We start from the raw sequence: 14,029 nt of genomic DNA, 5'->3' as shown, positions 1-14,029 counted from the left end.
GGAATTTGTTCAGCCTCAAGGTAGCTCCAAATCTGGGTTATGGACACGGCCCGACAAGGACACAAGTCTGTGTGTGTCATGTGCCCGCCCAGAATCTAGAACTAGGTACCTTTCCTCCAACGGCCCTTCGAGTCCTGTCCTCAAGGCAGTGCCCACAGGAACCTCCCAGATGGGGCTTGGCCACAGGGCTGAGTGGACAGCAGGCCTAAGGAGGCCTGCTGCACTGGACAAGGTCCGCCTGTTTGCAGGAGCTGAGGGGAATATGGGGGTCTCAATAGATTTCTGAAAGCCTGAACTTTTCCCCAAACGAGCAGTTTTCACAGAGACACAGGCTAGTTTCTGCTCAAAGGAGAAGAGAGGCTGGCTGAGAGCCCTGCTGTCTAGGGCGTTTGGTGGTGGTGGCTGGGCTGGTCCCTGCCAGGGGAACTAAGTGGCTGTCTCTTGTGGGGCCCTTGGAGCATCAGGTCTTTTCCAAGTGACTGGAGACCTGTGCAGAGGGAGCTGGGTACCCTGCAGGGACATAACCTCATGACTTGGGAAACAGGGTGATGGCTCAGCCAGGTCCACACAGCCAAACACAGAGGGTCCTGGAATCCAGGTTGGCTGTTTCCTTGCTCTGGGGAATCTTCTCCATGCCTCAGTTTCCCCACTGCCACTGATCCAGTGCCTCTGAGCATATCCAGGGCACCACACTGTCCTCTAGAAGAGGCAGGAAGGTTGAAAAGGCCAGTCCCACCCTTAAGGATGTCCAAGGGTGCTCTGAGGAGAGGCAGGCTCCAGCAGACTCTAAATTCAGGGCAGGGCTGCAGGGATGGTAGGGATACCCTTCTTCTTTCTCAGGGTGGCCCCAGGAACACAAGGTGACTTTTCTGGCATGCCACCTTACAATGTGGCTTGCATGGTCCCTGGTGGCCAACGTGCCTAAAACCTCAGGAAGCTTGGATAGTGAGAAGTGATTTTCCAGGTGAGTGAGGGGCAGCAGATCTTAGCCAGTGGTGGCAGCTGGGCCAGTCGGGCACAAGACCTGACAGGAGACAGGGAGAGCAGGTCCTGCCTTGCCAGGGCACTAGGAGTGGTCTCTCAGTGTATGCGCAGGCTACCAAAAGCTGACTCCCAGCTGAGCCCTAGAGGCAGCACAGCACAGTACAGACTTCTTGTCCTCCATAAGCTGTACTCTCGGTCCCTATCCTCAGGTCTCTGTCATCCCTGTGCCTCAACTGTCACTAAGACCCAGGAGCTGTGGAAACAAGAGAGCCAGGTCCAGTTTCTGTGCTGCTGTCCCCTGGGTTGCAGGCCTCGTGGGTACCCCAACACCCAAGCTATCCCAGTGGTACCTCCTTTACCCTTGGGGACCCTGGAGAGACCCTTTGTCCTTAACCATATGGAGGCTAGGTGCAGGGCCTGTGGCCTCCTGACCCCTGGAGAAGGCAGGGCCTTTCTGCCTGGGGGATGGCTTGGCCACAAGCCCAGCCCACAATGAGGGCCATGTGCAGACTGCATGGTACCACCAAAACTCACTGTAATACCACGCTGGGTTCAGAGGACAGGCCACAACTCCAGGCAGCTTGCCCCAGGACAGACCCACCCTCAAGGTAAAGAGACTGCTGTCAGCTGGTCTCCTCCCAGAAGAAGCTGAGGCCTTGATCTGAGCAGTCGCAGCCCCTGGCCTAGCCTGCTCACGGTGCCAGGCCTTTCCCCATCTGGTCCTCAACCCACAGAAAGTCACGGCACTCTGAAAACTTCTGTGAATACAGGTTCACAGCAAGTTTCAAAACACATGTGAGCTGCGGGGAGGGTCCCTACTCTGGCCCACGTGTGAAGTCGCGAGTGGGAGCCTGCAGGTGCAGGAGCTGTTGCCCTTGCAGCACCCAGACACAGCCCCTCCTGCTGTCCCTTGTAGTCACACCACCCCAAAGGCCCCCAAGACACTGACCGTTCTGGGTGAACCTTAAATGTCCCCCAAAGGCGCAGGTGTCCAAGGCTGGGTCTCCAGGAGGTGGCATTACGGGGAGAGGTGGAAGCTGCCGAAGGGGGTCTAGTGGAAGGCAGTGAGGGAGGTCACTGGGGGCAGGACAGGAAGGACACAGGGACCCCGACCACTCCTCCCTCCTCGGCTTCACAGCTGCCACAAAGAGAAGAACTTTGCTCCCCCTCGGGCTGACTGCCGTGATGTTCTGCCTCCCCACAGGCCCAAAGGCAAGAGCCAACTGTGAAACCTGGAGCAAACCTGACCTTTCCTCCTCCAGGGCGACTTTCTGTGATGGAAACCTTTGAACATCAGTACCTTTGTCTTCGTCCATCTGGCAGAGGTTGGGTTTTCACCAAGCTAGCCTTGGATTCCTCGACTCCTGCTGTTCATCTGTGCTCCATTTTGTTGATACTCGCTTTTGTTTATTTATTTTTGCTTCTTGCCTCCTACTTGCTTTGGGCTCACTGTTACCCTTTTTCTAGCTTCCCAGAGTAGAAGTCTACACGTTGATCTTAGGACCTTTCTATTTTTTGACATAAGCATTTAGATCTGTAAGTTTCCTTTAAGAAAGTCTCAAATCTTGACATTTTCATTAAGTCGGAATTGGTTAGAATTTCTCCCATCATGTTTTCCTCGACCCCCGAGCCCTCCGTAAGTGAGCCATGTGATTCCCGGTTCTCTGGTGCCTGTCGACCCGGTACCTGGCTGCCTTGGTGGGCGCACTGCAGTAGCTGGGCGCAGGGTCCCTCAGTCAGCAAGGTCTGGGGTTTCTGTGCAGCTGTTTCTGACACAGGGCATGGAGGATGCAGCCACACAGGACAGCAACCGGTGTCCCACAGCAGACTGACTCTGCAGCCGCAGCTTTCCTCACTCCACTCCCCTGCAGACCCTGTCCAGTGGGTGCTGCCTGCAGGGACGCCTTCAGCTTGAGGGTCCTCAGAAATGGTGTTGCGGGGCACTGGCTCTGAGCGCTCCACCTGCCCCAGCCTGCTGCTCTTACACTGTGTCTCCCTCCGTATTTATGGCATTTCTCTCTGTACGCAGCACGTGGTTAGTTTTGCTTTTTATGCAGCCTGATAATCTGCCTTTGGCTAAGCATCCACTGCATTTAGGAAAGTGATTTTTCACCCACGACACTGTCCCCATCTTCCCACAGATGCGAATCTGCTCCATGAAGACATGAAGTGCCCTAGGCCTTAGAGGTGGAGCAGTGAGTGTGTCTTTCCACTGTAGGCTCTTCGTAGGGCCCTTACCGGTACAGGAAGGGTGCATGTGACCCCTTACTCGACCTGTTTTGGCTCCATGGGGGGTGGTACAGGCTTTAGGAACGTGGTGTTGCCCTCTGATTTAGAAACACTGGATAAAAATGCAAGATGGTCGCAAGCCTAAAGGAGGATGAGGTGTGGAGAGCAGCAGCAGAGTCCACCCACCAGCCTGCCCACTCCACCCTGGCCCCTCTCCTGTCACCTACTTGCCCACTTGGCCCTCCTGTCTGCACTCTGCCCCACCTGCCCTGCCCCACCTGCATTGAACACAGGTCTCTTCCCTGTCTCTGCACAAGTGGCTACTTTCTTCTCTGGTCTCAGCATCAACCCTACCTCTCTGAGGAGTCTCCTCTAGACTGTCCTGGCAGTCCCTTAACTCTCATCTCCATGTCAGCTTTCCCCTGCAGGGCCACATTTGCCATGTCCCTAAATGCACCTGACACACAGTGGGCACTTGAGACTCCTGTGCTGAGAGCAATCTCCTCTCCTATGAAGCTTCTGATGGAGGAGGGTTGAGGTCAACCCTGAACCATCTAGATGGCCTTCCTGTGCTCCAAGACAAGAGTGGGGTCCTCCAGAGGCCTTGAGGGGGCTGGGCAGCATCTTACAAGCAGGAGGCTCGGCTAGAAAACCTCTGACAGATGCAGCTGAAGAACTCAGGACACAATGAGGTTGTTCCACAAACTAGTCCTCACCCGCCCGAGGGCACCATTGCCCTCTTGAGCTGGTTCCTAAACCTGAGCTGAACGAGATCCAGAGACCCTTTATTAGGCAATTATTTTGTCCCATCTATCAGAACCAATATCACAAACTCCCTCTGAGCAGCTTACCATGTGCCAGGTGTCTGCCGGCTGCTTCCTTCCTGTGAATGGCCTCATTTAGCCCCAGAAGCCGCATTTTGCAGTGATTCTCCTCGCTTCACAGAGGGCTTTGACTTCACACATTCTGATTTCTAGAAACTCATATTTGGCCATTTCTCCTTACTCTCTGTATCTAAGGCTCACAAAAGCCTCATGTTTTATTTAAAGATGTGCAAAAATGCTATTCCAAAGGCTCACAGTATTTAGATTTTCTGTTACAAGTGTTAGTCAACTGTTACAACTGTTAGTCAACCTCCCACGTGGGTGTTTGTTTTATTTTAAAAACAGCAGAGGCAAGAAATGTCTAATCTGAACTTGGTATTCTGTACCCAGATCCATGAGTGATGCCACGTCAGCACACAGGCCGCGGCATTCCTGTGAACCCAATGCCCTTAACTCAAATTGTGTGAAAGAAAGGGCAGGGGCATGAACTCCCAATCCACCAAGACGGTGGGTGTCTGCAGGCTCCTGCAGCTCAGCACACTCCTCCAGCCTGGCAGCCCCAGACCGGACGCTGCTGGGGAAACTGGCAAAACAGTGACACCTTGTGGGGGATTTGAGAAACAGCATTCTCTGGTCCCAGGTCCACCTGGGAATTCTGAATGCTCAGGCATCCAAAGATAACCTGCCACAGGCATGTGATCCAAAAGGCACATGTGACGATATATGGGAAGGAGTACACTTTATTCTGGCACTGAGCCTCTCCTTTGAAAAGCAGCACTGACATAAGCCTAGGAGGAGGTGGCACCACAGACACAGGGCTTGTTGGGGGCCACCCCCACGGTGCTGCCCTCAATGGGTGGGCATTACACAAGGATGGTGGGGTTACATTCAGTGGGTGCTCAAGGTGAAGAACAGTGTGGTGCATAAGACACCTGGTGCAGAGGACTGCAGACTGTTCTAGAAAACCATCGACTCCTTCCTGTAAGAGGCCAGGTGCTCGCCAGCAAGCTCCCTGGAGGGCTCCTGAAACACCCTGAGAAGGGCACAGAGCTGGGGCAGTTGCGAGGACCAAGCCCTGGCCCACAGGCTCTTCTACCCGAACACAGCAGCAGGGCCATGGCACTCCAGGGAGCTGCTGGTGGACACCTGGACACCTCCTGAAGCCTGGGCTGGGGGGCTCTTCCACCCTAGCGCCAGCACATGTGTGTGTATCACAAGTCCCCCAGGGACACCTGCTACACAGCAAAACCTTTCTGAGTGTGATTTTTGCAGACATGAGAGGACATGGAGTATGGACACACTATGGAGCAGCAATGCCTTTGACAAATGGCTCCATTCCCAGCGGCAATGTAACTGCAATCAGAGATGTCACACCATCTGTCACCTGGGTTTTTCTGGGAGGAGCACACTCTATGCAAGAACATACAACCACGTGAGTGCCCAGCAGAGAGCCCCGCAGGAGTCTGGAGGCTCATCATGGCCGTGGGCGGCGGCAAGGGTGGCTGCAGGGCAGACAAGCTTCCCCAGTGTGCAGACTTTATTGTGCAGGGGAGTGGCTTTCACATTCCACATCAAAGGAGAACCCGAGTGCTGGCGAGCTGCAGAAACCACTGCCAGCTCTCAGAAGGGCAGACCCTTTACAGTAGCAGGGAAGGAACAAGACTCCTTTCCAGTGGGAGCCCCGTGCTGCCTCAGTGGACATCAAAGAGGAAAGGGCAGGCCCCAGCCCCCTACCTCCCACCTCCCACAGGAGCCAGCTGAGAGGTCTACGGTGCCTGGAGGCCTCTGGCAGCTGCCGACCGCTCAGGAGCTCAGCTTGGAGTAGCTGGGAGGAGAGAGCTTGCGCTTCAAGTACTTGAGGACGTAGAGTGGAAGGCAGCTGACCACAGTGATGGCCGACACTTTCCACAGGAAGGGCACGGTCGTGATGAAGGCAACATCTGTGGGGAGGAGGCAGAGTGTGAAAGCTGCCAGGACTCCCAGCCCAGGCCACAGCTGCAGACCTGCCCCACCACCCCCCCAGGCCTCCACTCCAGCACTACACCCTCGCCCAGCAGGCCTAACTCAGCCTTGAAGGGTCTTCGTGCATGCTATTTACCTGTGTCTGGCACACACAGTTCTTCTCTCAACAGAAGGAACAGGGGGCCGAGCACTAGGAAGGGGCTGCACATGGCCACCATATATGGCTAGTGGTTCAGGCAGCCTATGGCAGGATTTGCACACTGCCACGTGGCTCTGGGGAAGATGCCAGTTAACTGGCCTCTGCTCTGTCTGGCTACCCTGGCCAGTCTTCTTCTTGAGGCAGAGCCAGCTACACGGGGTCTGGGGCAGCTGGCAGGTCCCTGCGACACGAACGCTCAGATGCGCCAGTCTCAAGTGCTTCTCAGCCCCCCAGTCCCAGGCATCCTCACTCTCACAGTCACCTCGAACAAGCCTATTCACCACCCCAACGAGACTGCATGGGTAAAGATGGCTGCTTTAAGTCCGCAGGAGAAGAGACTTGTGGAAAAACCTGACATCTGTAGTTGCATTCTACACACAGCAGAAGCCTTTTAGATTGCAGGAAAAAAGAAAAAAGAAAGGATAGAAAGATCTACTTACTAGGAGTTGGGCTTTTATAAAAATACAGAATGTAGGGAAAACAGCTGCTGTCCACACAATGGGCTGAAGCCAAAAAGAGAAGGCCACAGGCAACCTGACCCACATTTTGAGACACCTGGGAGTGCTTTTCAGGAGCTTTGCTACTAAAAACGTGAAAGGCCGAAGTTCTAGGGCGGGACACATAGTGGCTCCCCTTGCCTCCGCCTTCCACTCAGACACCAAGTGCCCAGAGGCAATCCCAACCCCCCAGGCTCACGTGATGTCTGAGTCGGTGGGAAGACTAAGTCAGGGGAAGACTTCTGTTATCAGATAAGTATCTCCATCAACATTTTTTTTTTTCTAAATTTCTATACTCTTGAAAGAAATCATAACTTCACCTACCTAAGAAAGCTCCAAAAGATACTCTGCCTATACCTGTTCCGAGAGAAAACAGGAGTAAAGATCATGAAGGACCGATTAAAGCAGACGGCAGGACAGTTTCAGGTGGTTAGCTACTGACTACAGAAACACATTAAAAAGCAACAAAAATGTCAGTATGAAATGCATTTGTGACTGGCTTTAACCCTGTTATTTTATCACCTACTGCCATGCAACTTGAAAATATAGCTGAGATGTGTGATTAACTTCCTATAACTTAACAGCAAGCACCCAGATATGCCCCACTGGGTCTGCAGCTAAACCTCCAAGTGGGCTGCACCTCAGAACGCAGCTCCCCTGAATGCTTGCCATCCTGGGGCACGATGGGGCTCCGTGCACCTGTGCATATCACTTAGACATGCTGCTACTCTCCAGGCCTGGCTCAGAGAAGCAGGTTCAGAGGGGACAGGTCCTGCCCAAGCATGTAGTTGGGGCTCTATAGCTCCCATTTATGTGTGTTGATGATCATACAGAAAAATACAGCAAACATTTATTCTCCAAAGACAAACAGCTAAGCTACTCTTAACTAGAAAGAAGCCCTTTCTTATGTGCCATAGGCAGGCTTTTTGTGTAACTTCTAAAAATTATAAGCATGAACTTTTAATATTTTTCCTGCCTATATGCTCACCACTGCATAAAGCAGAGCAGCAGAGTGGCAGTCTACACCATGCTTCTGCACTCACTCACTGCAGGTTTAATTCTGGGTGCTTTGAGGGCCCCACACTTTATGTCAAGGTGCAAACATCAGCACGCCAGCAGCAGAGGGCTCACATCCTCACCTGCAGTGCAGGGGACATTAAATAGACTGCTGACCTGCCTGGGACATTCCCTAGGGTGCAGACCTGGAACTTTCTGCCCAGACCAGGAAGAGTGTCAACTTGCCACCTGCAGGCAGTCATGGTGTCATGCTCTCATGTACAGTGTGGAGGCAGTGGCTACTGTCTTACCCCCTGTCTTTGCCCCAGGAGACAGGGCCTTGACAGGCTCTGGGAAACGAGTCAGACCTGATGCTAAATGATTCTTTGCTCTCTGCCCTGATTTTAAACACCTTAAGAGGGAAGCATGCTTGGTCTTCCCAGCCACTGACCAATCTGGAGGTGGGTAACCCAGTGTTTGACCGTTGACATAGTCTCCATCATTCACAATCTCCAGCTGGAAGAGGCCTAGATTCTGGGGAGGACAAATGAGCTGGTGTGATAAAGTGGCCAAGGAGGATGCTTCAACATCTTTTAAAGCCAAGATGATGGAAATCTTAACTTTACAGGTGAATGCAAGAAATTTTTTCTTTGCAGAAAAATAAATTTTGTGTTGTGAAATTGTCTAATATGGGTTTTATTGTGATCTACAATTTAAGGCCATGTTCTGAGAGGTAACAATGACAGAATGTTCAAAAACTTACCAAAATATTCATTTAGAAAGGCGAGGGAGGCCACATAGCAGCCCAGACTGAGGAACTCGGCCACAACCATCAGCCAGTGCCATGTCCTGATGGTCAGAGCCACCATGAGCAGCTCAGTCAAGACCAGTGCTGTGAAGGAGATGGCCACCACATGCACAAACTCAGCCTCGAAGAGCACCAGGGCCCCGAACATGAGAATACCTCCTAGAAAACAGCACACAGGTCAGCTGGGGAGCACGCTGCCCACACACCCCACACAGATGGACAGCCTGGTCATACTCTGGACTGTGGCATCAGCCAGCTCAGGGCCAGGCAGAGGCTCACAGACATCTCAACACCTGCAGGAAGGACGCCTCCACCGAAGGCCGCATGTGATCTATGTGCCGGGGGATAACCACACTTGCAGCACCCTCACTTTCCTGGAGCACCCACAGAGCGGCTAAGGCATGTGGCTGTGTAAGCCAACTTTCCTGAGCCCTTGTCATCATCACATATCAAAGAAAGCCATTGTGCAGGGATAATGGGAGGAGTGCTTGTTAAATTTCTCTGGATTAACATTTGATTAAAAGTATGTCAGTTTTTTGGGGCTGGTGTTGGAGCTCAGTGGTAGAATGCTCACTTAGCATGCATGAGGCACTGGGTTCAATCCTCAGCACCACATATAAATAAACAAATAAAATAAAGACATTCTGTCCATCTACAACTAATATACATATTTTAAAAAAAGGTCAGTTTTTAACTGACATGCATCATTTAAAAAATACCGATCCACATGTCTGGAGTTATCAATTTACAAGATAAACGGAAGGCAATATTTAACTGCTGATGAAATCTTAAGCTGTTGGGATTTAACTTGCAGGTGAAAACAATACTGCTAAGAGAAGACCAACAGAAATCTTTGGTCCAGTGAAACCAGGGCCTGTCTTACCTTGGTAAATGCTGATCAGAACCCAGATGAGGAAGGTCTTGAAGGACAAGGATCTCCCCTAGGGAAAACAGGGGGCAGATTTATCAACAGAGAACGGCATGCTTTACTCTTCTGTCCCCAAGGAATCAGGGCTGGGGTTTCTCAAAGGCTCAGGCCCCCAGCCCCACTGTGCACACTGTCCCCAGGGTTGCATGATTCCTGGCCACAGCCCTGCGTCCCTGGGTCCTAGTGAGCCAGAAAGAGCCCTCGGTAGACAAACTTTTAAATGAACTAGGGGTCAAAATTATATTTGTAATAAAAATAACTTCCCTTTACTTCTTTGTTTCTTGGGAATAAATATTCTTGTATTTACTTTCTAGTGTCTTCAGACAAAAAATGTACAAGATATAAGATCTCCTCAATTAGAAGAGTCCACGGCAACTCAAGTAAAAGTTGATTGGGCCTTAAATGGAAGAGCTGGCGGTAAGTCAGGCCTCTGCTGACAAACAGAATGGCTTCCTGCTGGCTCCACACTCTGAACTGCATGCAGGTTACTGGGGGTGCATCACAAACCAGGGCCTGGCCTGGTTGTTCTACTTCACCCTCTCCTTGAGATTCTCCAATCTGAGGAGGAAAGCCAGCCAAGGACCCAGAGCCCTGGCTTTTGGTGATAGAGATTTGACACAGGAGGCCCTGCAGCACTACAGAGAGTTGGGACAGGCCCAGAAGAGATCACCTGGCGCTGAGGCTTCTGTTCTCAGCAGTGTGGCATCTCACTTAAGACAGGAAGAACCTTCCACAGGTGAAGAAACCCCAGAAGCCTGCTGGCTTCCTCAAGCTCCCACTGTATGTTACTGGTGCTCAGTGATGACTTATCAGAGTCCAAAGTTGTGTATTTGGTTTGGGGCTTCCCTACTGAGGGGACGGTTTCTTATGACGAATGGAGAGCCAGATGACAGGCATGGGGGCCCTGGGGATACCAGAGGACACAGCAAGGATGCACATACCAGACAGAATCTGGACCCCGGCACTTATCTTCCTGGTGGCTGCTGGGACATTTAGCAATAAGAATATGCCCAAGAGAAAATACGTGTGCTGAGCAGAACTCCAGCTGTAGACCCACAGAAGCCCACCAAGAGCAGGTGTGTGGACTCGAGTTCTATCACTGTAAAGGACAGTGATAGCTCCATTCAAGCACTTCCCTTGGCTACGAGTGCCCACCTGTGGAGCAGCTGACTGAGGCCGAGTCCTCCATATGTGAGTGTAAGAAGCCAGATTCAGACATATGGAATTATTAAAAGGTAAGATTTAAAAAAGCAGAAACAAACACTGACATATTTTAAGCAGGTTCTCTTAGTACATATTTCCTAAGTGCATTTTTCTGACTGGACACTAGTCAACATTTAGTCTTCAGTCATGGGAACCATCTGTGATTACACTTGTAGCAAATTTTACTTGAATAATTTAAAAGTTTAATTTCTTTTCTTTCTTTCTTTTTTGGTACCAGTGATTGAACTTAGAGGCACTTAACCTTGGACGACATCTCCAGCCCTTATTTGTATCTTTTTTAGAGACAGGGTCTCATTCACTGAGTTTCTTAGAGCCTTGTTAAGTTGCAGAGGCTGGCTTTGAACTTGTGATCCTCCTGCCTCAGCCTCCTGCAGTGCCACTGGGATTCAGGCATATGCCACTGTGCTCGGCTTTAATTTCTTTCTTTCTTTCTTTTTTTTAGTTGTTGATGGAGCTTTTTTTTTTTTTTAGTTTGCTTATTTATATGTGGTGCTTGGAATCGAACACAGTGCCTCACATTTAAGAGGCAAGTGCTCTACCACTGAGCTACAACTCTAGCCCCATGGCTTTAATTTCTTGATATAATAAAGATATATTAGAATTTATTGATATAATAAATATTTTCCTTGTAATCAGATTTGCTGAGAAGCTTTCACATTACTTATGTGAGGTAAATACCAATTTAGGTTGAAGGTTAAAGGGGCGTATACTATTTCTCTTGTTAGCTGCAAACATCAATAGATGCTTGTTTCAAATAGCATGTCAAATGGCACCTCTTGGGAAGCTTCTATATCCGAGCAGACTGAGCAAGTCATGGACTAATGAGCAGACTCAGAGGGATGGGCAGAGATAGCCTTGATCTTGACGTGGAAGCCCACTCACAGTCCGTGTAGCTTACGAGACAAAACCTCCCTGCATGTGTTGGAGGAACACACACGGAGGCAGCACGTTTCCTGTAAACAGCTGCTCTTCCTGGAGAGGAAAGAACTGTCTGTTGCTCTGATGGATGGATTCACGTGTCTCCCACACGGATTCCACAGGACCAGTCTATGCAACAGGCGCACATGCGAGCACCTGGGATGAGGACAAAGGTCACCTGCAGTCAGCCCCAGCGAGCACACCCTTTCTGCCATGTCCCTGGGCTCTGAATCTAATCTACATACCTCAGTTTCCTCTTCTGTGAAACAGAGATGACAGTAGTACGGACCTCATGCTGATTAAATAAATTACGCCATGAAAGGAGATACACACAAACCCAGAAACAGTAAATTCAATAAATGCTACTGCTGTATTGCCAATTAAACATTATAGACTTAAGAAGATTTGTTTCAATTATAAATGCACCAAAAATGCAAAAGATGAAATCAAGAATTTTAAGAAAACATTAATCCACTTTGAATAAATTAGAGTACAAAGAGTCAAGCTGTGTGTAACATGTGTGGATCACACTGACATCCATGTTGACATGTGCCCATGAGCACATGAGTGGATGAGAGCCAAGCTGCATGTGACATGTGGATCATACCGACATGTATGTCCACACGTGCATGCTGCATGAGTCTGTGTGGAAGAGACTGCCATGCACACAGGTGATGTATTACCTGTTTGGTTGAAGCTGGGACCCATAGAGGGACGTTCCAGATGCTCAGAAACATGTATCTTTGTTCATTACCACTTTTCTCACTACTGTGTTCTCCAGCCCTGTCTTCTCAATTTACAACACAAAACCTGGTTGTTATATTCACATAACAATAATTTTTGATGAGTCTTGAGAAGAAAGATGAAAGAGGCAATTAAAAATGAGAGACAAAGGGCTGGGGTTGTGGCTCGGTGGTAGAGCACTCACTTAACACGTGAGAGACACTGGGTTTGATCCTCAATAAGGCACAAAAATAAATAAATGAAATAAAGGTATTGTGTCCAACTACAACTAAAAAAATAAATATTTTGGAGAGAGGGAGAGAGGGGGAGAGAGAGAGAGAGAGAGAGAGAGCGCGCGCGCGCACCAGAAACTCTCCAAGGGCTGCATTGACTGGACGTCACCAGCTTTCCAGAACCCTGTGTCCTGCTACCTGGCCAGTTCCTGACTCCTCCTTGGTCTTTGATGACCTGGACACTTCTGAAACCACCAATCAGATCTGTAGAAGCCCTAAATCTGGGCCTGCAGGATGTCTCTGAAGGATGGATGAGGCAGTTGGGAAGGGACTCCACAAAGGGCTCCAGCAGGTCACCAGGGCATCCGCTAGCCACCAAGGAGCTACTGGCTTGTGCTGCCGGGGCTCCGCCTCTGAACTGCTGTGTGCGCCTTGGTAACAGTGAGCACCTTGGGGAAGCCAACTTCAGCTGAGGCAAAAGCAGTTTCTCTTCAGTCTCTTTCCGAAGCTCAGTTACCCTAAGGGTGCTCGTTGACAGCGGCTCTGGGGGCCCTTGATTTGCCTCCCTGTTCCTTTGCTCCTTCACATTTACCACTGGAATTCTTCAGAGGGGAAGGGGCTTCTGTCTGCGAATCAGCCTGGATCCGTTTGTTTACTGTACTCTTTGGTTGTAATGAGACTGTCATCTCTTCTATTGCTGACTGGGTCCCACTTCAGCCACTGGGAGGTCTTTGGGGTTGCTTCCTATGCCCTTTTGGCATCATCCCCATCATTATTGATTTTTTGAGCAGTCCCTTACTTTCTGGTATCATGGTGCTCCTACTTGGCCTGGCTCACAGGTCTGCTACTTGTTTGTACCTATTCTATACCCAGGACACAGGGGATTTCCCTGTCAAAGTGCATATATCACAGGATCCTACAGGCTGTGTACTGCTGTCTCTGGCCTCTCGGCAGATCCCAGGTCACTCAGGCAGCTCCTGCCCTCCCACCCACTCTATGTGATTGGGTGCTGATACATCTATCACAGCCTGGTCCCTTCTGAGGCAAGGTCCCAGGGGTTCTGGCATGCACAGGCAGGTGTGCACACCACAGTGCCAGATGCAGCAGCCCCTTCTGGTAACCCCCCTCTACCACTGATCTGCTCTGGGACCTACAGTTGTATATGTCCCAGGTTTCAGGCACCGGAATCCAAGCAATGTGGCATCGGGCTCTTCTGCCCAGTAAGAGGCACTTAAGACTCTTCTGTGTGGGAAGAATCAAAGGTTATACTCCTGCTGTCCCCATGCTACCTCAGCAGGGCTGCACCTTCCCTGGAATGCTCATCCACTCACTGGCCTGAGGACATCTGGCTGCTTCCAGTTTGGGGCAAGCATGACAAAACTGCCATAAACATCGTGGACAGAATTTTAGTGAGCACAAGTTTTTGCTTCTATTGGTTAGACAGTTAGAATAGGATTGCTAGGTCACATACACATTATGATTAATTTTATAAGAAACTGCCGAA

General features: G+C 50.4%; 1 protein-coding gene across 8 annotated transcripts in view; it reads right to left on the bottom strand.

The window, feature by feature from the left end:
• Nucleotides 1-5,556: 5,556 nt before the first annotated feature.
• Atp9b (ATPase phospholipid transporting 9B (putative)) overlaps nt 5,557-14,029 on the bottom strand; it is a 255,181-nt gene continuing 246,708 nt past the window's right edge. For 6 of the 8 annotated variants that reach the window (XM_058580694.1, XM_058580696.1, XM_058580691.1 and 3 more), the window contains 4 exons: nt 9,383-9,440; nt 8,455-8,658; nt 7,020-7,052; nt 5,557-5,977 (listed from right to left, as the gene is read on the bottom strand). In XM_058580694.1, the coding sequence (XP_058436677.1) occupies nt 5,841-5,977; nt 7,020-7,052; nt 8,455-8,658; nt 9,383-9,440 (432 nt within the window). In that variant the 3' untranslated portion in view covers nt 5,557-5,840. The remainder of the gene's footprint in view (nt 5,978-7,019; nt 7,053-8,454; nt 8,659-9,382; nt 9,441-14,029) is intronic. The other 2 variants (XM_058580692.1, XM_046448636.2) reach the window with 1 other exon arrangement.

Source organism: Marmota monax, unplaced genomic scaffold (assembly GCF_021218885.2).
Source record: "Marmota monax isolate L192 unplaced genomic scaffold, Marmota_monax_Labrador192_F-V1.1 WCK01_AAM20220418_F8-fsc00060, whole genome shotgun sequence".
In the NCBI taxonomy this organism is placed as follows: Eukaryota; Metazoa; Chordata; class Mammalia; order Rodentia; family Sciuridae; genus Marmota; species Marmota monax.
The sequence above is the reverse complement of the archived record's forward strand: the minus strand, read 5'-3'. Positions and strand labels throughout refer to the sequence as shown.